The sequence below is a fragment of the Meleagris gallopavo genome, chromosome 6 (assembly GCF_905368555.1).
Source record: "Meleagris gallopavo chromosome 6, MGAL_WU_HG_1.1, whole genome shotgun sequence".
Taxonomy (NCBI): Eukaryota; Metazoa; Chordata; class Aves; order Galliformes; family Phasianidae; genus Meleagris; species Meleagris gallopavo.
The window spans coordinates 32,048,818-32,074,656 of record NC_139409.1 but is presented as its reverse complement, the minus strand read 5'-3'; the positions used below and the strand labels follow the sequence as shown (position 1 = coordinate 32,074,656).

Here is a 25,839-nt window from a genome sequence, read left to right as displayed (position 1 = left end):
CCTTGTGCCAAAACCAACTTTCAGGATGTTCAGTTTGAACCAACTCAGATAGAAGGTCACCTCAAAACAGGATCTTAGTGAAACTCTGTACACGGTGCTATAAAAACTAAAGGGTGCTCAGGTAAAAAGAAATGCTTATGCAAAAATGTTCCCTACAACACGACATGTTTAGAAAACATCACTCGAAGATATATTTACTATCCCACAGTTTTGATTGCATAAACACCAGTCTTTCTTTCCATAGATAATTCTTAGTTAAGCAAAATTAGACACTGCTGAAATATCTCAGAGTACAAATAATGATGAATTATGCCTTCGTTAGTCCTTATTTGAAATTACTTAGACTTCAGCATTAAGAAAACCACAAACAGTAGCGAATAACCAGCAACAAAAAAACAATAGTCCTGAAGCTTGAGCACTTAGTCATAGATGTGTTCCCATCCAGGGAAATCAGTCCCATTCTTTTCCATATCAGTACCCATCTGTGATCTTCAAGCTAGGAAAATATGAAAAGGGAAGGGAACGACTTGTGTTTCTTGACATGTGCTCTAAACCTGTTGGAAAGTGCTGTCCTCATGCTGAGGTCCCAAATCATTTCAGATTTAAAGGAAGTAACACTGAGAGCAACACAGCATGAACTTGGGAAGTAACTGATCACAGTGCAGATCACATTCACATGAGAAGTACATCAGTTTTGTAACCGAACATATACAATGGTAGCACCAAGGCCTTCAAACTATGTAGAAAAAAAGGTTGTTGTAGCTATTTTCATCATAAAACCAATATATAAACAAACCTTTGGTATTCAAAACTTCTATCATTTTTTCCACAACTGAACAAAATACAGTCAATGCAACCCAACTGTGTGCATAACACTTGAAAGCTTCAAAGATTTCCTAAATAAGACGCCAGTAAAAGGACAGCAAAGTACGAAACCTTCATGAAGATGGATGGTGAGTAGAGGAGTTGTTACCCCAAGGATTAGCTCTTATTATGCCTCAAAGTTAATTTAGAAACTTATTCTTCAAACAACTGCTGGGATATCCTGAATATATCTCTGACTGTGAGTAAATCATTTTAACTGGAGCAGTAGTAGTAGTAAATCCTAACAAAACATTAATTATGTTTTGCTAGAGGGCAAAGGGTACAAAATATGTTTTTCCTCTGTTAGAGACACCACAGCTTTTCTTAAGTGCAGTGACCGCAGCCAAAATGCATAGAGTTGCCATATTTAGTGCATTGTCTTTCAATAGCATAGTTTTCTGTGTTTTTTTTTTTTTTTTTTTTTTTTTTAAAGCCAGAAGTTTCTGAGTTTCTTTGTAAGGAAAGTGCTTCTGTAAAGATAGTCTGTTCTCCTTGCATTTGACAACTAGATACCCATGCCAGAAATCTTTGCCAGACACTGCTTAATGTGATTAAATAATTAAAAAATATAAATATTCCAATTATTGACTAGCTATTTTGTTTCAAAACTGCTAAAAGAAGACTGACAAGCAACGAGGGATGAACAGATAAAAATACAGCATAGCCTCAACAAGCCTGCTGCCTGCCTTGAGATAGTGCAGGGAGCATGCACTGCAATCCAATTATTTTCTACTAAAGGACATGTATAAAACTAGCAGCAGCTGCACATAGGTTTTGTCTGCTGCTTACTCTGGAATCTAAGTTTTAAAAGCATGCCTGCAGAGAAGTGGAACCTTTTGTAGAAAAATGCTGGATTTCCCAGTACACTGAATGTGCCAAATTTCTTTATGGAGGCAAGGGGTGTTGATGTTGCTCTGGAATCAGAAACTTTATTATTTCTGCAGCTGCATTAGTACAGGCTCTCTGCAGATTCAGGTAGGCTTCTCATCACGAACTCCCTGTTTTCATAGCTCTCCCCAAAAGGAAAGACAATAAATCCATGTGCATTCCCTGCGGCTCTGCTACCCAAGCATCAAGAATCCCTGATCTATGAGCTTGATTAGGCAAGACAGTAGGTCTGGTTTAGATGAGATATAAGCTGTGGAATTCTCAGAAAACAGGCTGAAATGGCTGTGAAGCCAGACATGTTTCAATGAAGGAGTCTGTTTTGAATTATGCCTCCTATTAGCGGTAGATTTAAAAATTAGGGAACTAAGGGCAAACCTGGAACTTAGCAAGGCTTAAAATAGGCCTGAGTCACAAATCTCACCAACTGTGTGATGGGCTGGTCTTCATTGCAACAAGGGGGACTTTAAGGAAAAAAAAAAAGTAGAACCTCCCCCCTCTCCCCATAGAATAGGGAGGATGGAAAATAATAAAGATAAGTTATTCTTCTCATTTTATTTTCTGGAACCCCAGGAAAGCTCATACAAATGGTAAACATATGGAAAAAATTATCAGGAAAAGCAATCTCAAAACAAAGACTACAACAGAGTTCAGGTGAAACCTTTGACTTACTTCGGGAACAGAAATGGATGGAGCAATAAAGTCAACATAAGAAAGCAGGATTAAGATTAACCTGGAAAAGGGCAAACAAATTAAACTGGAAGCCATTTTCCTGTTCCTCATGGCAACTTCCCAAGACTGCATGTATGAAATGTGTAATTTAACATTTACATAATGTAATTTTAACATTAACAAGCCTGAGGAGCTGTTGTTGCTAACTAAAGGAAATGAATCAAACATATTCTTGAAATAGATGAGTAGTGGGTATTTATACAAACAAAAAGGCAAGATATAGATATACACATAAGAACCCAGATTCACATTCACGTTTATTTTGAAATTAGAGAAGTAACGTAGAAATAATGTGCAACATTATACAGGTCAGTTAGTTAATTGCTTCACTTTTAGTCAAGATGGCCATAAAATCAGGTAATAAAGCTGCAATGCTTTGAAAACCCAGATGTATTTGAAAAGAGTTGTGCTATATAATTAAAAGGGATGTAAGAGGTCAGGAGAACCATACAATCTAACACTAGGTCTACAGTGCAGACTTCTGTGGGCACAGCTACATTGACCAAAGAAAGGAACTGCTTAATATCAGACTGATACAGATGTACTGCCAGCTGGGATTAATATAGGTGTACTGGTGCAAAGGAGACATTTTATAAATAGTACTTTTTTTCCCATGCTTTTTTTTTTTTTTTTTTCCTCTACACTGGTAGGATATACAGATGTGCTCCAACACAAACATTTTCTTTATTAACAACACAGATATAGCCAAAACCATCAAGGTCACAGAAGCACATGCTAGGAGTTTACTCGAGCCATTACTACACTAAACACATGACATCACTGATGCATTCCAATACAGATGACTAGTGATTTGCTGGCAAAATATAGCACAGCTGTCCCTGTGAACAAAACAACCTTTCTACAAAGTTGGCTCTAATTCAAAGCTGGTCCAGCTGCGTTGCTCTATGATCACACCTCTGCCCATCACCAAGAGATCTATCCCAAGCACTTTCCATTTCTCTATGTGTGCATGTCATTTCCTCTCCTCAGGTTACCTGGCTTTACTGTGCCAGCTGCAGCTGTTGGGACACCGGCAGAGCTGAGGCAGGGTTGTGATTTGCTCTCTACAACGACCTGAAAGGAGGTTGTAGCAAGTTGAGTGTTAGCCTCTTTTTGCAGATAATAGCTTTAAGTTGGACCAGGAGAGTTTCAGGTTGGATATTAGGGAAAAAATTATTCTCTGACAGAATGGTGATGCATTGGCACAGGCTGCCCAGGGAGGTGGCAGAGTCAGTGTCCTTGGAGGTGTTCAAGAACCGTGTAGATATGGCACTGAGGAACGTGGTTAGTGGGCATGGTGGGGATGAGCTGGTGGTCAGACTATGCTCTTTTCCAATCTTAATAACTCCGTGATCTGCTATCCTTTGCCCTGATGCTGGCAGCAGGCCAGAAAGGAATTGGATAACCTGCAGTGCAGAGGTCAACACCCTCTGCCTTGTTCCCTCAGCAGTGCTATCCCACCTGCCCGCAAGCAAGCTGAAGCCTGCATTGTGCTTTAAGCGAGGATTAAAGACATTTAGAAGTAGCGGTGCCAACCTTTACCGCCCTTCACACCCACCAGCCAAGTTACTGGCATCGCTCAGCCCACTGCCGGCTCCTGCCCATTCCTGTTCGTAGAGCCGGAGGGAGCCCGCTCTCAGCTAAGGAAGCACGGGACAACAAATGGACCAATCAGAGAGCGACTTCCGGGCCTCTCGTCCAATAGTCAACCTCTTGCGTGCCGCGGGGCGGAGACGAGCGGACGATCACGGCTAAGCGCCATGCTCGGTTCTGGCAAGTGGGGAGCGTCCGCGCGGCGTCCTCACGCAACACGACTTCCGGCACAAGTCACATGGACGGCGATCCCTCGTGGCGGGGCGTTGCTACTGGGGACACCCAGCAGCGGCTGTAAACATAGGGATGGCGGAGGCGCACGCGCGATTCCGGGGGGCGGTGCGCGACGGTGCGCGGCGGGCGAGCGAAGCCCCGCTCCCCCGATACGAAGTCCCACCTCGTAGCGCGAAACCCCGCCTTTTTGCTCGAAGCCCCGCCCCGGGGGCTCTAGACCGTGCCGTTGTGGCCGCGGGGTGGGGTTGCCGCTTCCTCCCCGGCGGGGCCGAGGCCGGGGCACGGCCCAGGCGAGTCGCCCGCGGGGTGCGCCCGCCGCCCGCAGCATGCACAGCGCCGCTATTCCCGAGGACGTCCGTGGCCTCCTGGCAGGTACGGCAGGCGGAGGGAGGGCAGGAAGGAGGGGGGGAGGGCTTCCCGGGGGGCGGGCGATGGGGGGCGGGCTGTGACTGGCCGGTGCGGGCTGGGGCAGCCTCCGGCGCTTGGTAGCGCCCGTTCCGTGCTCCAAGGGCGGCTTCCTCCTTCTTCCGGGCCGTCGCGGGCGCTGCTGCCCCGCAGCCGGAGCGGTGCGGAAGGCCCGGGTGCCGCCTCGTTCCATGCCTGTCGGCGACGGCGGGAGCGGCGTCCCTCGCTCAGCCCGGTCGGTAGAAGAGCCAGTACTCGGTCGAAAAGCCCCGCAGTTCCCCGCTGGAGGCCGGCGGCGTCGTGGGGCGCCGAGCTGTTAGTCGGTGTGCCCGAGCTCAGGGCCGGGCTCGCGGCGTGGCCGTGCGGCTGCGGTGTGTCTGAGCGCCGCCAGGAGAGGAGAGGTGCTCGTCGCCCCGGCAGTGCCTTAGGAGGCGCTTCGAAGGCGTCAGAATTCCCCTGTGAGTGGGAGAATCTCTCTTTTGAGAACTTCTCCTTCTGGCACAGGAACTTGCGCAGTTCTATCAAAGCCGTTCGAGTTAGCCGTGCTTCTGAAATGCTTGTCTCTGGAAAGAGTGCTCGGCTACGAGGCGGGGCACCCGCTGGAACTTGGTGCAGCTCCTCGCCTTTGGGCACAGTTCAGTTCTTAAACGCATTGGTGGTAAGAGTTGGCGCTGAACTGCTTTGCTCTTATCTTGCATTCTTATCTTGTAAGTACCTCTGCCAGCTCTCCTGAGGGGCTCTAGTAATCACTGACCATAAGTATGTTATTTGGAGTTTATGTTCTCTCTGTAGTAAAACCAACATGAAGTGCCACTGGAAGAAAAGGAGAGCTGCTGACTTCTTATCGTGAACTGGATTCCTAATTAATAACAATGAAAAGGTTAGCCTTAGAGGCTTTTACCTGGCCCTTGTAGTTTCCATGGTGTTTGTGTATTTCCAACCTGTGGCCATGTGAAGTGTTTGTTTGTATAAGAGCTACTTTCACTTGGTGAAGTTGCTCTCAGAAACTTCTGGAGGAGTATGATATCGTGAAGATGATAATTACATGGTAACTCCAAACTGCAGCTTAAATTTTGTCACTGTGCCTCCCCTGTACACCTGGCCCTTCGCTCAGCTTCATCCAGTCTGCTGGGGAAAGTGCGATAAAGAAGTTGGTGTTTCGAAGTGGAGGTGGCAACACCTGCTTTCCCTCAAGAGAGGGTGTGCATAAACTCATTGCAATCAATGGCCCAGGTTATACATGGGTATCCCGTGGTTGTGTAATGGGTGCAGCTTTTCTGGCAAATTAAGACGATTTCATCAGTACTGTCTATAATACTGAAGTCAATAGAGTGAGATGATTTACCAGTGGTCTTTAAATCTTTTTCATTATTACAGTATCGTAAGCACTACATAGTAAGTACCTATAACTGTAACAGTATTTTTCACTTAATTTATATTCACAAGCAATTTTGTTTTGGGACTCCATGCAAAGCAGAAACCTAACAGAGTGGAGATAGTGAGGAACGAATAATGGTTTGTAACTTTAAATCCTTGCTTGCAGAATTATCAAGGGGGAACCAAATGTAAGAACAACTGTGGTTATGCAATGTAAAAATTCAATTCTGTTTTCAAAGAATAAAAGTTTACTTCATACAGTTAGTGCGTTAGCCTCTCTTGGTTTTTTTTAATGTTACAAGAAAAGTTGTGTGGTAGTTAGAAATTAGAGTAGTTCAGTCTCTACTACACTAAGGTTCTGGTAATCCTTAGTTATACAGTGCCCTGCTTCTTCTAGCCCGAACTATTAATGTACTGAAGATTTATTGTAATGGAGGGAGGAAGAGAGCTGTGTAATATCTTTATTATTCATTAAGCAACTCCTGTACAAAACAAAGTCTGCAGTGAATAGATATTCATTTCTGCATGCTTGTCTTCAAGCATGCTTCTTAATGTATTACTTTAATGGCTAACAGATATTGATTCAACGCCTCTTTGATATGAGAGAATATTGTTTTCCAGTCGCTAAAATTAGTGTAATAAACAAGATGTGATCTGAGGTCACAAAAATAATCAATGGTGGAACAAAACTGGAATTGAAATTCACCTCCTCCATGCTGCTCTGGCTTCTCTAGAAAGTAACACTGGTCAGATGTCTCTATTCAGTGGCCATTAGAAGTGCCTGGCACTTCTTCATATCTGTCGAGAACATGCAGTCAGTGCACCATCTTTTAGCCCAATGTTCACATGGCAGCAAGGCAGTTGCAGATTCAAAATCTCTTGAATATTGTACTGTTTCTCCTGTCCTCAGTCTTTTTGCCTGCTTTTTCCAACTGCAGCAGCAAGCAGAGCAGTGGTCATATGGACTTCTTTATCCCTGCTTAGCCTTGATTGATCGTTGGAGCAGGGTCCCCCCCCATGCTGAACAAGTAGGGGTCCTACTGGAAAACATGCTAAGTGCTCCTGGAGTTAAACATGGCGATAATGGGAATAAACACACCAGGGGATGAATTAGAGTTGCACAGGAAGCTTTCTGACTTGTGAGTGCTTTACTTTGAACCCAAACAATATTATATCTTTAATGCGAAAACAAATTCTGTCACACATGCTGGCAGGGTCACTGTGGCTGCATGTCAGTGGCGCTGAAATGTTCCAGGCAGAAGCACAGCTTGAACTCAGGGCTAACCACATCACTTGGAAGAGGAGGAAGCTGTTTCTGTGAAGTTGAAGGGGGAAGGTCAGTGAGGCAATGAGCTTATTGCAGAGGTTGTTGGGATTTCACAATCCCGAGCTCTCCCCTCTGGCTTGCTTAAGTACTGGGAGGGAAAAACTGGTGGCAGAATCAGGGTCCTCTGGTTGTGGGTTGAACTTTGGGTGAAGGGAGAAAGTCATTTTGCAGCTTGCTTATCTCCTGCTTCACACTGAGAGATGTGAGGTAGTGTGTGTGATCTCCTCATTTCCTTCCATGTCTCTGTACCTTCCAGATGATGCCCAAGTCTTCACGATTCAGTGAGGGAGGCCTACTGCGCCTCTTCTTTTGAAAAGGTGCTTTCACCTTCAGTTGTTTGTTCAGAGTCTTTCCGTGGGTGTTTGGCAGAGTGGGATGTTGCTAATTCTGTTTCTTTCTTGCAGCCCAATTATTATTGGTTATGTAGATTGTTGAAAGCCTGCTTGTTTTCATTTTTCCTTGCTACTTGTTGCACTCAATAAGCTTTGGCTTTCCTTAGCTGAGAGAGACTTCAGAGGCTTCTTTCTTCACCAGAAGCTTATTTTTTTTTCTTTCCGTAATGGAAATCAGACTGGTTCCTTCAGTCATCTTGATTGGGATGTTGTGGAGATTGAGTTGAAGGAGTTGAGAATATTGTTTAAAAGCTTTTGATATTGTTATGATCTTTGTATATATTTATAGCATTTACATCTTTTACATCTTTTTCTCTAACCTTTGTAACATCTGTAACTATACTACAGGTTTTTCTTTCAGTTCTCCTTTCACGTTTCACAAAGTTTCTAGTTTTAATCTTCTGTTTTCGTATACGAAAAGATTTTTTTAAACTAGGAAAATGGAACAAAACTTTCTTTAGCCCATATAGAGTTGGGATATAAGGTTCCAGATGTGTGTTTTCTTTTTCAAAAAAAACCCCCCAACAACCCAAAGCTGAACAAAAACCTCTCTTCTTGCTGTAGAGACTGTTTCCACCCAGACATCATTCAGTTTTTTTAAATACATAGTTGTATTGTCCGGATTGCCTTATTTCACTGTGATCTCTCTAAATTTGTGCTCATATTAGTATTTTTTACCTGGTTGTTTAGTTATACCCTGAAAACAGAGTGCAGAACTGAGCAAGGTGAGAAAGCTATGAGATGGTGGATCCAGCGCATAACTTGAGAAAGTTATGCTTCCCTTTCATTACTGTGCGCTACACTAGTCCTGTTTACCTCTGATGCTCAGAAGAAACTAACAGTCCTTTTTGACCTCCTAGTGAGCTGTTGCTGGACTTGCTCCTAATACTCCCATGGTAAGAACAATCACCTATGTGCACTGTAGCTCTTCTTCATTGGCTGGCTCTCTCTCTTTTTTTTTTTTTTTTAAAAAAAAAGGATGGTCTTGTTTAAAACTCATCACTTCTATGGTTTAAAGTATCCTTTTCACATTTCCTTGGCTTTCATGAATGCCTGTTCTTGCTGAAGAATCTGACTTTGCAAGATAAACCAGAGTGATTATAGTAGACATCTTCTAAGTAGACAGGTATTTACAGCTCTGGTAATATATTTGTATTCGAATAGTAATGGAGTAAGAATAGAAACAGCGAGGTGAAAAACTGCGCAGAGGCATTCCTGGTAAGAAATAACCTCCAGTGATTTGAAACATAGTTCAATTGTCTCTGCCATAAATTTGAGAGTAAGTGTCATATATGGGTGATAAAAATGGCATAGGCTATTTTTTATATACTCATTATTCACTTAGTTTGTCTTTTTCAATTAACGTGGAGTCTATCTTTCTCATCTGACTGGGTTTACGTTTCTTTCATAATCATATGTCAACAAACCACAATAGATGCAGCATAATGTAACATACAGTGTAAATCTTTGGGTTAATCCTTAACATTTTTTATTATAGTTCATTTGGAATCACTTTGTAACTTGATCATGATTTGTACTGGTGTGGTTTTTTCAGGATAAGCTTAATGTGTTACAGCTTGGTCTTTTCTCACCTCTTTAATGGAGAGAGATGATGTTCAACTACTTGGTCAATGAGATTATAGTCAATGATGATAATTTTATTTAACTTCTTTTAAGAGCTATCTTGTTTTTACTTTTATGTTTACTTCATTTGAGGAGTCTTAGCAGCTTAGGTGTACTTTTGCTTTCTGAATCACTAACAGAAATTGTTGAGTGTCAGTGTTTATCAATGTATTCAGTGTTTGTGCTTTTGGGGATCAAAGGTACAGCAGTTTCCAGAGGCATTCCTTTCCAGGACTTTGTGCTCCAATGGATCAATGTGATTATTTTTAAATATCCTGGAGTCAGTCACTTTTATTTTACGTTTGTTCCTGTACATGTTGCATGGGGCTGCTGAATCACAGCCTGAACCTCTGATTGATCACCTGAGGCAAGTGCTGAGTCAGCCACGGGAGCACAGGTGAAGGCGATTCACCTGTGCTGCAGGAAGGGGTGGAGCCTGGCTGCACCTCTCCTAGACCCATTTAAGAGCCGACTGCCAGTGGGGAAGGATCTCTTCTGGAGATCCACTCCACTGGAGTTTCCCATGCGAGCTCAGGTTACGGGTGAGTGTACCTATCACTTCTGTTTCCTGCTTTGGTGTAATAACATCGTAGCCAAGCTCTGTGTTATACCTTAACATCTGTATATTCATCAGTTATACGCTGCAATACCATATCATCGGTATATTCATTAATTGTACACTTGTATATGTATATATCTATTTATATTTATGTATAGATAGCTAATTTAGCAAGCTCAAGAGAGAGATGTTTGAATATAGAGGAGAGGGCAAAAGCAAGGTCCTCAAATGTTTCTTCTCAAGGAGCCAGATTTATGTGCAAGGGGACAGGCAGTCACAGGTATTGCTTGATAATTTATCTCTGGGCCTGCTCCATATTGATGACTTGTACAAGAAGCTTGAAATCCGATAAATTAATTGCTATCTAATGCTAGACTCTGTAAAGCTGGAAGATAAGTGGCAGTCTGTTTGATGTTGCAACTGAGAACTGTGTGTGCACAAATGTGCCTAGTTTGCAGCTACCTTTGGAAATAACTGTCCTGCCTTCCAAAATTCCCTGGCTTGTGGCCAGCTCCTGGCTCTCCCCATCCTTAACATGGAGGAGGGGGATTAGAGGAGTCTGGCTCTGTGCATTGTTCTGCTGACCCGCAGATCCCTCCTGGTGTGACTGGGAGTACATCTGCCAGGTGACCCCATACAGCTGTCCCTCATTGCATAGCACACGTATGTCCAGCCCTGAAGCATGAGGCCATGTTTGCACCAGGTCACCTGAAGGTGTGTGCACTCCCTGTCATGTGAGTGGAAGCACATCTGTCAGAGGTATGAGCTCATCAGGTGGTGAAGGGATGACTTCATTCTGGTAATGTCTCACATTCTGGTAATGTGATGGACAGTGTTTTGGTTATCTGCAGAAGCTCGGGAGAAAGGAAGATCCAGGCCATGGTCTGTGAGAGCCTGTTTGGACTACCTTGACACAAAGGTTCTGTGCTAAGGATGAGTGTTCATTAAGTACAACTGATGATCCCTGTGTTAAGAATGGTAAACAACAAAATGCTAGGATTTATGATTAGTGCTCTTAAATGCAGTGCTTGCTTTGGACTGAAAGTCCACAGTGTTCTTTTGAAGATGTCTGATTTCTGCTTTTATTAAAGGAAATAGCCCTAAAGACTTGAAATGTGAAAAACTTGCAGTGTTGTCTCTTTGTAATCATTGAAGCAAGGCGAAGCACCAAGTTGTTTAACAATGGAAATAAAAACAATCTAAAACTTTTTCCTCGTAAGAGGAATCTGCTGAAAACAAGATGAAAAAGACCTTTCAGCTTTTATTGGTTGTATGAAGAGGCCATTGAGTCTTGAACTACATGAGGCCATGTAAACTTCTAGAGAACAAAACTTTGCTGTTCTCATTCCTGTTTGCAACCTGTATTGGCAGAGCAATTTGTGAGAGGATCTTATCAATTAGATCTTTCAGTTCTGTATCTGCTGTTCATTTCTGTAGGCAAATAATTTCTCTGGGATGTGGTTCAGATGAAGTTGAAATAATGAGCTTTCTGAAACAGATTGTTAAGTACTAGATTCAGGCCATTTAACAGTTTGACACGCAGGCTTAGAAACTTTTAGAAATACTGAGCAGGTTTCAAGATGTATTTCTCTTTGAAACTCTGTTATTTTCAATGGAAACAGTTAACTGAGCAGCCTGGTCTCTGGTGGTAGGATGCCCTCTGCAATGTGTACTGTTACTAAATAACTGCTAAGTTTGGTAGAAACAGTGAATGGGGATGCATCATTTTTTTTCATTCATTGCCTGGAAAGGATGAGCAAAACTGCTTTTAAATCAGGAACCTGTTCAAAGAGGGGTGGTTTTCTTTTTTTTTTTTTTTTTTTCTTTTCTTTTTTTTTGTGTGTGTTTATCATTTAAAAAAAAATTGTCAATGAGTCTACTGGGACAGAAAGGAACTGCATTTACGCTCAGGTTCTAATGATTAGTGGCTTAAACTTTCATTTTTTTTGCACAACTTTAAACTAGTTTAGAGGGCAGAGAGAGTTTTTGATCATCCTAAAGAAGAAAGAGCAAATTAGTGACTAGAACAGCATTGAGAAATGGACACATTTTGCTACTTCTGTATGATATTGTGTCTGAAGCTCACCATATGAGACTTGCATCTATCACACTGAAGTCCGGAGTTCTGTTCTTATTCTAAGGTGAATCACTTTGAAGAATGCTGTAGGCAATAAGTGAACAGTCTTCTATGTGAAGCCAGTGATGAAGAATTCTCTGACAGCTGGAACTGTTTCTTGTATACTCAGGGAGGTCTACAGGTACAGGTGGTAAAGTAACGATCATAACTTAGATTTTCTTGTTTCTTGTCCAGAGAGGTTACGATAAGCGACTCATCTCATGTGCATCTGGCACATCAGGAATAGATTTACAATGCTAGATCAGGAGGTGGCTTGAGCAAGATGTGCATCATTCTGTGTAATTGTCAGTAGGTAGGAAAATGTGTGATATGATAATGTGGTATTTTCAAGTATATTGCTGCTTAGGCGTACTGTTACAGATATATGCATGTCAGGTCTGTCTTCATATTTTGGGGATGTGATGAATCAGGTTATATTTATGCCTTTTCTGAACACACCTAAGTGATGGCATTCCATGGTGACTATGGTGTATTCTGTCTGGGGCCATGTAAACTTCTAGAACTTGTTTTGCAGTCTCACAGGACAGGGAAGTCGTTGGCATCCCAGGGATGTCTTATCTGTAAATGCTGCTGCTGCTTCTGAGGAGCTTGTGCATGATTGCTGTCCTTCTGTTCATCTCCCTCTCCTCCAACTTACTATCTTCTTTTACTGGAATATGTGAAGATCTACTTTTGCCCTGTACCTCTGTGGCTGAAAATTCTGCAGTATTTCTGCTTTTGAAGTCTAGCTTTTCCAAAAGAAAAGAGGCGATGTGATCAATCCTCAGGATTTTTATCTCTGCAATGCATGTAAGCTAGAACTGGTAATTCTTCTTTATGACAATCAGACTTGGTTCTTTTCCGTTCCTTGCCCCTTAATTTTCTCAACATTAGTGGTTATAGGAAGCTCTGATGATCAGTCAGAACCTGAGATGGTGGAGTTCTCAGCCAGTTCTCAGTTTTGAGCTTTTCCATGAAATTGCAAAGCCCACTGAATTTCAATGGAGACTTCAGAGGCAAAGTTTGGTGATCAGTCCGTGTCTGAAGATTGCTGTGTAAGCATCGCTCCTTATGTATAAACCCAAATAATTGCTTGAAACTTTCACGTGTTGCTGAAATAGAACTTAGAAGCAGCTGTCAGATTTTTGAAATAAATATGTAAAATAGGAAGGAACCAATATTTAATGAGAATGTCCCTTCCAGAGAGAAAGGTTTGTCTGTACTGAAAAATCTTGTTGGGTTTCACTGAACAAAACCTCTTAGCAGTTTTGGTTTCTGCTCTCAATAGCAAAAGTATCAGGCCTTTTCACCTAAAGAGGGTTTTCTGGCTGGCCAGGGTTTTGTGACTGTATGGGCCTTTACTTGCTCCCTTGATCAGAAATTAGAATCCTTGGAATTTATGAAGATGTGTAGATTTTCTGTGTTAGAGCAAAATGTTTCCATGCATGCTTGGCTTATGGCATAGAGGCTGCTGAGGGATGAGTCTGGAGGATTCATTAATAGACACTCCAAATGCCTTTCCTTCTGGCCTCTTGCAGAAGCTGTGACACAGAACTGAGATTTTCTTTTGTCTTTGGATCTGCTTTGGAAAACGTGTCGGGGAAGCTTCTCTTTCTGTCGTGCAAGGAGTGGGAACGTACTGTTGTTCAGAACTCTGAAAACATTAAAAAATGAAGTTATTGCCACATCTTGTGAAGACAGTGAGTCCATCTAAGTAATAATACTGTGGTAAATTATTTATAAAGTGTGAAATCTTTGTAATGGCTATGCTAGTGTTTTCAAAAGGTAACTTGACTTTCTTGCAACTTGAAAGAAAAAGTGACTTGTTTCTGCTGAACTTCTGATCTATATAGAGAGAAAAGCAGGCGATTCAAGCTTTCAGTTAGGAAATCTGCAGTAAATATTAACTTAATGTTTTTAAAATGGGATTTGTTGAGTGTGTGAACAATTGAGTGCTTAATTGTTTTTGTATTCTCATTGTGAAACATCTCATCTGATTTGAGAAGTTACAGAACTAAAATAGAACTAGCCATATCTGCTTGTATGTACACAGACTATGCCAAAGTGCGTATGTGGGGGAAGTGTCTCGATGGAGGCGTTTGTGACATACACTTGTTTCTACTTCTTGAATGAATAGGTGTTAACCATACGGCTGAGAAGCTGAAATTAATAAGCAAGTTTTTTTGTTGTTGTTGTTGCAGTAGTAGTAGTTCTGCTTTTCAATTTCCAGGTAGCCATATCTTGATTGGTAACTACATAAGGTTATTACAGTAAATAAATGTGGGCAATGATTTTTGCTAATCAGGAAAACATACTACTGGAAGACTTAGACTCATAAGAATTCTCAGTCAGTGCACTATTTTTGTCCTGTGCAATGGGTGTTTACTATATTATGATGAGCCACAGTAACTTTAATGGGATACTTTGATTCTGCATGCCTATATAAGACATTTTCTGCATTAGAATAAAACAAATGCAGTGCAGGTTAGAGTTCTGTGATTCTGGAAGCATGCTTGAAGTTGAGCACGTATGTTTGTCTTGACTGTATTTCAGTTTGGTTATTATCATTCTTACTTAACTGGTTGCCATGTTAAAACTTTGGATATGAACCTTAGTCATGCAGGAGCTGAGAGGCAGTGAGATCATTTGGAAATACTGGAACCAAAAAGTGACCTATATTAGTGGCTGGATGGGCATTACTGCTGAAAGAGTGAATTACTCAACCGTTTTTGTAACGTGATCTTCTGAAATAACATGGCAGTAATATGTGCATAAAGGTTATTTCCATGTTTTAGCTTTATCCCCTACTTTAGGTGATGGAAAGTAATTGTTATAGCACTGCAATTTATTAGGGCTTACTTGGCGTAATTAAGTGAGCAAGAATCAAATGTCACCATAGGATTTGCTGTGCTAAGCATAAGTAGATCAGAGAACAAATTGTATCTCATTTAGAATAGAAAAAGCCTGTTAACTGTGCTGGGTGTAGGCCTGAAAATAATTTTCTTAGTTTCTTCATAGTAGTGGCTAGGCAAACTCATTACAGCACTGTGTGTCCTTACTGAGGTGTGCATCTTTTTCTTCATTTTCTGATTTAGATGTCGACACGTTTATTTCTCGGACCCTAAAAGGAGAAAATTTGTCCAAGAAAGCAAAAGAAAAAAGGGATATCCTTCTTAAGAAGATAAAAGATGTTAAGGCAAGGTAAGTAAGCTTTGTGGGTTTCATGTGTTACGAAGTAACTTACGTGTAACATAGATTTTTTTTTTTAATAACCTTTTAATAATCACTAGCAATATTATCTGTTTAGGTCTTAGTTTGTCAAATAATTTGTTTGGGTTTAAGTCTTTCTATCTTGATGAATCTGCTAGGATTCAGTAAGAATCAGGAAGGTAAGGATTCGTCACATTTGAATTGCGGTTGGGCTCAGGACGCTTCAGCGAGCTTGTTACTTAGAGCTTACCTTCACCTCTGCTTTGGTGAAGTTCATTAAAATACGGGAAATATAATGCATACAAAGTAGAAATGAGCTTCCTTTTGCCATCCTCAGCTGGTGTAAAGCAGCACTACTGGATGCTGACTTAGTGTTAATGCATAGGCTGTTGTTCAGCTCTAATAGGAAGTTGAAACAAAACTGGAAGCTGTTTGTAGGTGGTAAGTTTGTTTCAACAATGTTGAGATATTTAACTACTGTGACAGACCAAACAATGACTTCTTTGGTTTGTTTTTAAATTTAGTATGATTTCAGACTTAGTTATGTTGTAACTGGTAAAAATTGGTAAAAACAATTTGAAGAGATTTGGCTATAGTTTATGTGCTACAAAAATATCTTTGCAAGATCTTTTTCCAACTCAGATCTACTCGGAGATAATTTAGTGCTTGCTGTTCTTTTTTTGGTTGCTGTTCCCTGAGTGTTTTCCTACAAGTCACTCCTGTTGGGTGCCTACTAAGCCATACTTTGACATGCTCCTGCATCTGTGGCCGCTTGGTTACAGTTTCAAATACAGCACAACCATCTGGCAAGTGTTCTTGGTGTCGTACAAACTGTGGGAAGACATGATATGTGCCTCAGCATTTTGTAGCTGAAAATGTTTGTGCATTTGATTTGGGCTGTAAATGCTTATTGGAAGTACTTTCTCAATTTTTTTTTTTTTTAAGGAAGCAGGATTTTGTCTCTGTCTCTTTGTGCTTTCTCTTTGGATTATTGAGCTGACTGGGACTGTGCAGATGACTTGCAGATATAGCACTGCTGACTTGTTTTCTTCCATCTTATGAGTCAGTCTTTTTTTTTTTTTTATGATGATGAAGTATCAAAGGTGGGAACCTGCAGTTAGGAGCTCAGCTGCCAATGAGTTCTTTCCTACTTATTTATATGATCCTGTGATTTCACATCTAATTTATCCCTGGTCTCCTCTAATAGTGAGTACTATTAGCACACTCTTAGCAGTATTTTGCTGTTCATGCAGGATACAAAATGTGTGTGTTGTCACAGTCTCTGATTTTTACATCCCACATATTGTGCTGTGCCCAAGTACTGCTGCTACTTGCTATGCGGGATTTCTTAGATTGGGTCTTTTATTTCTGTTTGTATTCTGTCTCTTATCTGCAGACTGTTCCCTTTCTCTCCTTCTAATTCCTTGTAAGCATCATCTTTCTGACTAGCCTGATAAAAGCACTACTGCTTATTGTCCATAAAGATGGTCTTGGCAGCTGTATTTTATTTGCTGATCACTTCTGGTGAAATCTTCCACACAAGTACATGCTGCTCGAGTTGCCTTCTTACATAACTTTGCTGTGATTGTTTATCCTTATCCAAGATCATTTTTGTTTCTGAAGAAACAGTATTCCTATGGGATGATAGATACTTTCGTAGGCATTATACAGATGTCTTTGCATTTTAAAATGATATTACATTTAAGTATGCATCAGCTTTTCATTTATGGTCATTTATTAATACTTTTCTTTGGATTTGATAGAATACTGCAACTAAAACTACACTTTGTATATTTTTTTTCTTGCTGACCTAGTGTGTTATTTTTAGGATAGGCATAGTGAGTTTTACTTAGAAATTTTTGAAATAATTTCAGAAGTCTTTCCAGTGAAAGAGATGCTTTTGTTTGTTTATATGATAGGATATCTGAGTAGATGTGTATACCTAGAATAGGCTGCCTTATCAGATTTTGGCTTTGTTTGACTTCCTTAAAATGACTAAGCATTCTCTCTACTGCAAAGGTAAAAGGAGGATTAATTTTAAATATAAAAAATTTTTCCAAGAATAAAACTATGGAAAAGTTTCAGCACTGTTTCAACCACAGAAGTTGCAGAAAACTAGGAATCATTTTATAATGTTTATATTACAGTGCATTTGCTAGTATGTATTGCATTATGTCGTTTCTTCTTCTTTTGCAGTTACCCTCAAGAATTCCTCCAGGATAAAGGTAAATCTCATGCATTTCTTCCCACTGTAGTATATTTTTGCTCCATGACAGACTGACATACTGGTTATTAAACACTCAAGTTTGCGTTGCTTGGCCGAGGCTGCTAGCTCCACCTGCTGAGGGAAACAGCAAAGAGCTCCCAAGTTTTAGTTCTTGCTGAGCCATCACTGGGCTGGGTTCGTTTCCTTTCTTAAATGCATCTGAGAATGCTTAGAAAAGAGTGAAGGTTAGAAAAAATACCTCAGAATTTAATATAAATGGAGCTTGTTACATCCGATTTAATTAGAGCTTAGCATTGCATGTGACTGTGTGAAGCAGGTTTTTCCTTTTTTTTTTTTTTTTTTTTTTTTTCCCCTCCAGAGAATGCATATACAAAGTAATCTGCTTGGGAGAGAAAATGTTAACACAGATAATTTATTTCAGCTTCTTTTCTTAACAGTGATTGCAAAAGTCTTCAACTCCATAGTGGTATCTCTTTAACCTTTTAATAGGCTCAGCTAGTGGCAGTATGATATTGGCTTTCGATCCACAGTGAATGGATGTTTTCACAGTATAGCAGGATCCCAGATCTTTAGTTGGAGAGGAGACGATTTAGTGTGCTGGTAATGAAAACTGAAGTGTGGGTTATCTATTATCTTCTAGTGGAGTTAAGACAAAGCTGCAGAGCTCAGTTTAGAAAAGACTTAGGATTTTGTTGCTGCAGAGTTCTATTCTGTAACTAAACCTGGAAGGGCTCTTATTTCCATGATGCTAATTCTTGAGGTCGTGACCTATAGCCTGTGGATGCTGGTATGAGGGTCATACTGTGAGGTCAAAAAAGCCTGTGCAAAGCTCCACATCTTGCACTGGCTGGGGAACTTTCTGTTTTGGAACCGGGAGGTTCAATGTGTGGACTACTTTCTGCCTCCTGATAAAGTGAAAATACATAAAGTCATATTCAGGCAAGTCATGTTATAACAAGGCACAAGAGGTCCATACATCTCGTACTGCTTTTTAAGTCAAGTTGTAAAGGTCTGACAGTTCAACTGAAGGAGAAAATGCAACTTCCCAAAGTTTGCCAAGATTTTTTAAGTTCAATCCGTGATTCTTTAAAAAATTATGTTAATATTGTTGCTATTTTTCGTATGTTGCACCTGAGCACCCTTACAGAAGTTTCTCTCTTCCCTTTACTGCCCAGCAGAATTAAGGGTGGAAAAATGAAATGTTAATTTATGAAGAAAATGACTAACGTGAAAATAGGTGAATGGTTGTTTAATTACAATGCACTTGACTTTTTGGAAAACATTCTTTTCAGAAGTTGATAGAGAGTCACAGACTTGGATATCAATTAAAAGTAGAATTGTCTACAGAGAACAGAGTTGTTTTTTATAAGTTCAAGTAATTCCTAATATATTTACTTTCTTCATTGATAACTTGATTCAGAATTTCTTCTGCAATTCAAAAAATGATTATAGAAGATAAAGTTTTGTTATCTCCAGTAAAATGTGTGATTGAATTGATATAGTTTGTAACTGTTACTATAAAGATTGCTCTGATTTCTGTGGAAATTGTATTCAACTTATTGTTTTTATTAGACTGTATTTGCTTCTGAAAAAGGGTATAATGCTGTTTTAATTTAACTTTCATAAGGTATCTTTTAGGTTCAGATGCTGTAACTGTGTACAGATGGCGAAGCTTGTAAATGCTGACATGTTAGATTTTGTTCGGTGTTTGTTAATTAAATGAGAAGACTCTAAAGTTACACCATTGTTTTCTGCAAACAAGGATAAATTTCTTCAAATTCTTGCGCATTTGTGTGCATGAATATGAAAAATTCATGGGAAGTGTGAGCCTGCTCTTATTTGCAAAATATTTGAGAGAATGTGATTGAGTGGCATGAGTTGTCAGTGTAATCTCTGGAGATCAGGAAGTATATACTAAACTTTATTTGATAGTGTCATTCTTACTTAAGGCCTGTGCAAATTAAGCATGACTCAGGTAGGTGTAGAACAAAGCACTCATTGCACAGAGGTGAGCAATTGGATTCTGTGCCAGCTACTGAAGTAACAAAGCAGCAGCAGCTGAACGAGGTCAACTTTTGTGCACATTCCATACCTATGTGCGCACCTCTATATTAGAAAAATGGAAAATAGAAGATTTAAAACTGAGATGGCTGGTCATCTTCCCATTTCTTCCCTGCTTCCAGGGAAAGAAGAAATACTCTCAAAATATAAAGTGAAAAGGAAATGGTGGATGAAGCAGAAATGGGGTCATTGTACTGAAAGGAAATATGAAGGGGAAAAAAGCCACCAAAACGACTCACTATGATGCACAGTTAAAACTCATATTTGCTGTTCATTGTAGCAGATTACTCCATTTCTTAATGCAAATAATAGTCTTTTTTTTCCTAGCTAAAAGGAAGGGTGAGGAACGATTCATACCATGTAGTGTCATCGCTGTGTATTAGTTATCTTATTATACTGATTGTTTTCAAAAATTTTGTGAGTTGTGATCTGTCATCATTCCAGAGTCATTCAGAAGAGTTTTTTGATGGCTGAAAGAAGTGGACTAACATTTTCGGTATTCTTATATTTCCCATAAAATATTATGAAATGGAGCTCTAGTCTCTCAAACAGCAGCTCCATCAGCTTGTAAGTTGTTCCACAAACATGCTCTGTGGACATTGGCTTGTCAATCCACTTTCTTTCATTGTTACTTGTTCTCTAAGTTCCACTGGCTTTGTGCATAGTGTTTGTTCAAGGTATTTTGTGTGAGCTCTTGTTGTATAGGCTTTTGCCACTAACATACAGAATCTCACTTTCAGAAAGATAACGCAAGAATATTTAAAATAAAAATTAAAAAAGTAGAAATAGAAATAGAAGAGCCTGTGTGAGTAAGTAGAACCAGGCTTCTTAAAACTGAAATCATCCTCTTGCAAATCTTAGCCTTTCAGAAAGGGCATCTACTTCCTTACAACCAAATCAATGGAATGGAGCACTTTCTTGCATCCTATTAAAAGTAAGTTGTTTTTTTAATGTTACCGCCTGTTTGGTTATTAAGTAGACTAGCTTATCTTAATACTTAAATACATCTTCAGTACCCACATACTAAAAAAAGAGAAGCTCTTTAGGGGATGTGAATGCTTATGAAAATATAAGATGTTAAATTCATAACACAAGAAAATAGGTAACATTTCACAAAATTCAATCATATGTTGAAGTTTACAGTTAAGCAGAATGCTGATTTGCGTTTTCAGTTTCTTCGCATCACCAATTGTATGGTATCAAAAACACAAATATTTCCAAAAATCTATTTATTACGTTGTTAAGTATTTTATTCTTAAGTTAAGAAACTTAATTGAAGGTTCTTTTACTCTTACCCCAGTGTATTTTTTTTTCTTTTTGAATTTGAAGTATTTGACTCTTCATCTAAGCAGTTTAAGCTAAACCAAAAAGCTGCAGTCGCTCTTAAGATGACCTGTTCTTGATCGTAGAGGTGAGAAGGAACTTGGAAACTGAGGCAATTTTTATAGGATTTGGATTCATTCTTAATAAGACTAATATTCCACTAAGGATATGGAAATCTGGGCTTTGTCAAAGATTCTGAGTTAATACAGTTTTTGGCATTTCTCTGTTTTGAGATTAATTGTATCAATACCATGGCTGCCAAAATGTTTAGTTAAAAGAACCTTGTTTTCAGCTTACGCTAAAAATAGTGCTAATGTTGGCAGAAGCATTCTTGAGCCCTAGAAGCTGTACTTGTGTTTGAGGTTCACTTGCCATCTGTTCTTTACATTTATTTTAGTAATACATATTTTTAAAATAACTTTTCACACACAAAAAAATATTATCACTCTGTTTGAAGTGAGACACCAAAAGCACTAGCCAAATCCAGTCATAATATGGCAATTTACAGAACAAGTTCCCCCCATAAAGCTTGCAGTGCTACTCATATCTGATCTGCAACACATGACTTTGGCAGTATTTATACAGAAAAGTATGATCTGACGTTTGCTGAATTACTGCTTTTAAGTCTAATGAAGGTCCACCCTTTCATTTTCATTTTGCTTTACTTTAATGGAAATTAAACTTATGCCTCTAGAGCATCAGTGAGTTCCGCATGTGATTTTGGAGCACCTACAGGAAGCCTTTAAATGATTCAGATGCTTTTGTGGCTCCTGGCAGGACAGGGAGTGTCTGGAGGCTGAAACACCTGCTCCCGGGAGATAGGCAGGCTGAAAGAGTAGTGCTGTATACAGAGACTTTGCGTTTTCTGTTTTGTGTGGAAGTGATCATTCCATTTCTGACATTGTACTCTGTTTTTCAGGAAATAGCAGCAGAATTCTAGGAGTCATTTTGGAGTTGAGAAAGGGAAGCAGTAGCTTGTGGTGATCAGAGCAGTGGTGGATGAGAGTTCTGTATTTTAACACAGTTGAGTTTTTCAGTCAGGAGCATAAATACATCATTAGTAGCTAACCATAAATGGGAGAGAGATGGCTTAGTTGTTATGCAGTCCTTTGAGGATCATCATGATATATTTCTAGAGAGACTATCAGATGCAGTAAAAATGTGCCAAATATCCCTTTATCCTGGAAGTCTGGAGTGTCTCACAGTAGGCAGGTCACTGCGTTGTCCCTTTCAGCTACACACAGCTGTTATCTGGGAAGTGTCCATGCCAAGTGCAATTTCCAGCAGCACAAGGAACATCCACCAGTGCAGCATAGGATGGTTTTATCAGAAGGTCAGGCAGCCTCACTGGATACTCAGCAAGTAAAACTTATATTGCTTTTTTTTTTTTTGGTGCATATTTGCTTACAAACCAAAGATTGTTCCAGTATTGTTTAGCTGCTAGAAGATTCCTACTTGACCTTTACAAAACAAGCCATTAAAAACTATCTTGGTAACATCAGAATCTAGAAGACAGGAATGAGTGTCAGAGCAGATTGCATGGCAAAGAATACATTGAGTAAGTGGCTGTCACCAGTTATTTTGCAGAAATGGGTTCTTAGGGGTTGAGATGGTAGCATCCTAAAAAAAATTTTTTTTAAAATTAAAAATCTGCTTCAGTTATCAAGGGGCTGAAGCTGGCTTGTGCCCATTTGAAAGCAACTTTGTCCAGTTATTTTTGTGCAAAGCTGCGTAAGTGAGAACCTTGCATTTATTTGCTTGGTGGCTTTGTGGAGCCCTTTGCTCAGCAGGCTCTTACTGCAGCAAAGGCTGGACAGAAGGCAGTTGTTGCAGCCTGCTGTGATGTGGGAGCTCGTGAATTGGTAGGAGGCAGGATGTTTTGCCCTGCATGTCTCTTTATTTTCGTGAGTTGCTTTATTTGAGCAATTTCTATGTATCACTTTATATGAACTCTTTAGAAATAAAATGAGTTTTTAGTGATCTGAGAACCTCTAATGAGCAACAATGTCTTTCTTAGGCATTGGCTGAAGCATCCTGTTTGCCTTTTGTTAGATTTAGCAGCTTAAGTAGTATCTTTAAGGCTTATTGTAATCAGACTATTGCAGATGAAAATGAATTCCTGAGGGATTTTTTTTTAAAGCTGAATCCTTCTATAAACAATATAGTCCTGCTCATTATATTCAGCTTGTACCAACTAAACCTGTTGAAAATATTCAGAATAGGAAACGGATTAAAGTGCAGCCCTTGTTATAATTAGGAGAAGTTTTACCCAGTTCTACAGTCTTAATGTGGTATAACTTAACCTCTTGTGTACATTGTTTCCTAAATTAGTTAAGGAGCTGTAATTGAAAAGGTAGCATTTACAAGGAAAGACTTTTTTTTTCTTACAGATAGCATAAAATATTGATTCTGCTATCAAACCTGTAAGAGGTTAGTTTAAATTGCAGAATCTAGAGAAGAAGATCAGTTCACATATTTTAGTTATCTATTAAGTAACTATTTATTGTAACTATTAAGTATCTACTGTTAATTAAACTTTTTTTTTTTTCAAGTTCCAGATAAGTCATACAGTATTCTGGGGAAACAAGAAACTACTGATGGGCATCAGCTCCTTAACTATCCTTGTGACTACATAACAGGGACACATTCATGTCATTTCTTTGTGCAATAACTTTTGCAAAGAAGTATTTTTAAACTGATCATTAATTTTATGACCACAGAAATGAGATGCAAAATTTATGCTGTTGTCATTGGCACAAGTTCAAGGCACTACTGACATTATGTGTGATTGTAATGGAATGGCTGCCAACTAATGAGTCTATAGACATTTCATTTGGGCATGCTTTGCTTTTAGAAGTCTGATTAGGCAGTAATGCTTTCAATTATGCCAGCAAATTGCATTGGATACATTTACCTGATGCCCATTCTTGCTTTGTAGTTCAGTTTTCTATTACATAAATGCAAGTCGAATGCTTCTCTTTAATTTATTGGTGCTTTTGGGGTGTATTTTTAGGTACTTGGCACCTGAAGAGAGGAATAGTGGCGTGTGCTGCTCAACACTGACTCCTCTGACTGTTTAAGGAGTAGCACTGATAGTTTCAAACGCAGTTCTATCTAGCTTTCTTTGGAAGGTGAGGTATAAACTGCAGTGCAGCACCTTAATAGAGGAGAATGTGGAGAAAAGGCAGAGATTACTCTGAGTGGGAATGCAAGGGACCCCACAGAATCAGCAGGAAGCCTCTCTGTAAACTGTCAGGAGCAATATCCTCGTGTATTAATAGCATATGCTCCTAAGGTGTCTTTTAACCCTGCCAAAACCCAAAGCTGATAGCCTGTAGTCATTGTTTCGCATGAGCACAAAAGCTCTGTGAAACACTGTCTGTTAAAGCTGCAGAGCACGTTGAGTCAGCTCTCCATCAACACAAATGCAGCTCATGATAGATGAGTTAAGGCTTACATTTCAGTGCATAATATAGACTTAAAATACTTCTGTTTAATCTAAAACAAACAAACAAAAATTAAGGAAGTCTTTGGCTTAATTTAGTCCTGTGTGACTGCAGGTTACTTCTGATTCTTTTAGTGCCTGTGACCTCTTCTCCATGTTTTTGATATACAAAAAGTTGGGGTACCTAACTATATGACTGCATGACATGGGATCTGTATATTTGTCCTGATTATCTTTCATCTTTTTTCATTGTCTTCAAAGTCCTCAAGCCTTTGTTTACAATTTAACATCTAGTGAATACTTTTATGATCTTAAAATCTTTAAGGTCATTGTGTGTACTTTTTTTCTTCACAGTAGTTCTTGTGTTGTTTAAGGATTATTTTGAATTTGGATATATGGACTTGGATATTTGTCTTATAATAAATCTGCGTTTAATGTGCACCTGATTTTTGTTCTTTCAGATACAGTATATACCTGGGAATGTACACGGGGTGCTCTAGATATGTATGTTTATATAGAAAAGCTTGTATTCTTTTAGATAATCTGGGGATTATATCAATGCTAAACACAAAGGTTTACTGACTGCAAAACCCTTACTATAATTAGAAAATGCTAATTACGTAGCCTGGTGAAGGAATGGGCTAAGCGTGCACTTATGGGAGCTTGTACAAAGAAATCACAACTTCTCTGAAAGAGTGCATTGCTGGGAAGGGTAAAACCCTATGAAGATGATTCCTTTCTATGTGTACTTCCCTGTAAGTCATCCAGAATGGCTACACATTCAGATATAGTGAGGTGTACTCTTACTGTTCAATCTGTGGCTTTTGATTGCTGGAATTTGTTGTTTGTGGAAGTGTTTTAACCTAAAAACACAAAAACACAGCTTAATATTTTAAATTTATTCTGGCACCAAATGGGAATATAAGTGGTAAAAGGGCATTTTCGACTGATAAACCAGAGATTTGAAGGTGGTTGTTCATATACACTTAGATTTTTTGCATTCTAGTGCCAGTAAAAATTTAGGGCAGAAAAAGAATGGAACAACTCCTGAGAGGATATAGGCTGTGATTATAATGTCCGCTCTTTTAATACAGAGTCTATTTTGTAATTTGTGTATATTTAATATGTGTATATATGCACAGAGAGTGAGAGGCAACTGGTCTCTTGCATGTAAGGGTGAAAGATGATCAGGTTGTAAATATGGCATAATCTTGTTCTGTTTGCATGCTCTCTTCTCTGTGGCATTCTGTTTAGATGAAGGAGTGAATCCTGGAGACGGATAATTTACTTCTGATTGGTTTGACAGGTGTGATGAAATGCAAATATTTTGATCAGATTAACACGGTAGCTGGAGTACTACCGGAAGTTGACTGTGTCAAAAATAGATTGGAATCAGGTTCACATTCTAAGCAGTACTTGTGTGGCACTGGGACTTGAAAGGAAACTTTGCTCAGGAAAGTATACGA

The 25,839-nt window shown here is 39.5% G+C and overlaps 1 protein-coding gene across 1 annotated transcript in view; it reads left to right on the top strand.

Annotated features, from left to right (window-relative positions):
• The first annotated feature begins 4,372 nt into the window (after nt 1-4,372).
• The window catches only part of SKAP2 (src kinase associated phosphoprotein 2), a 116,647-nt gene continuing 95,180 nt past the window's right edge, over nt 4,373-25,839 (top strand). Inside the window, exons 1-3 of the mRNA XM_085226235.1 lie at nt 4,373-4,680; nt 15,203-15,308; nt 17,514-17,542. Coding sequence (XP_085082361.1) covers nt 4,635-4,680; nt 15,203-15,308; nt 17,514-17,542 — 181 coding nt within the window. The 5' untranslated portion in view covers nt 4,373-4,634. The remainder of the gene's footprint in view (nt 4,681-15,202; nt 15,309-17,513; nt 17,543-25,839) is intronic.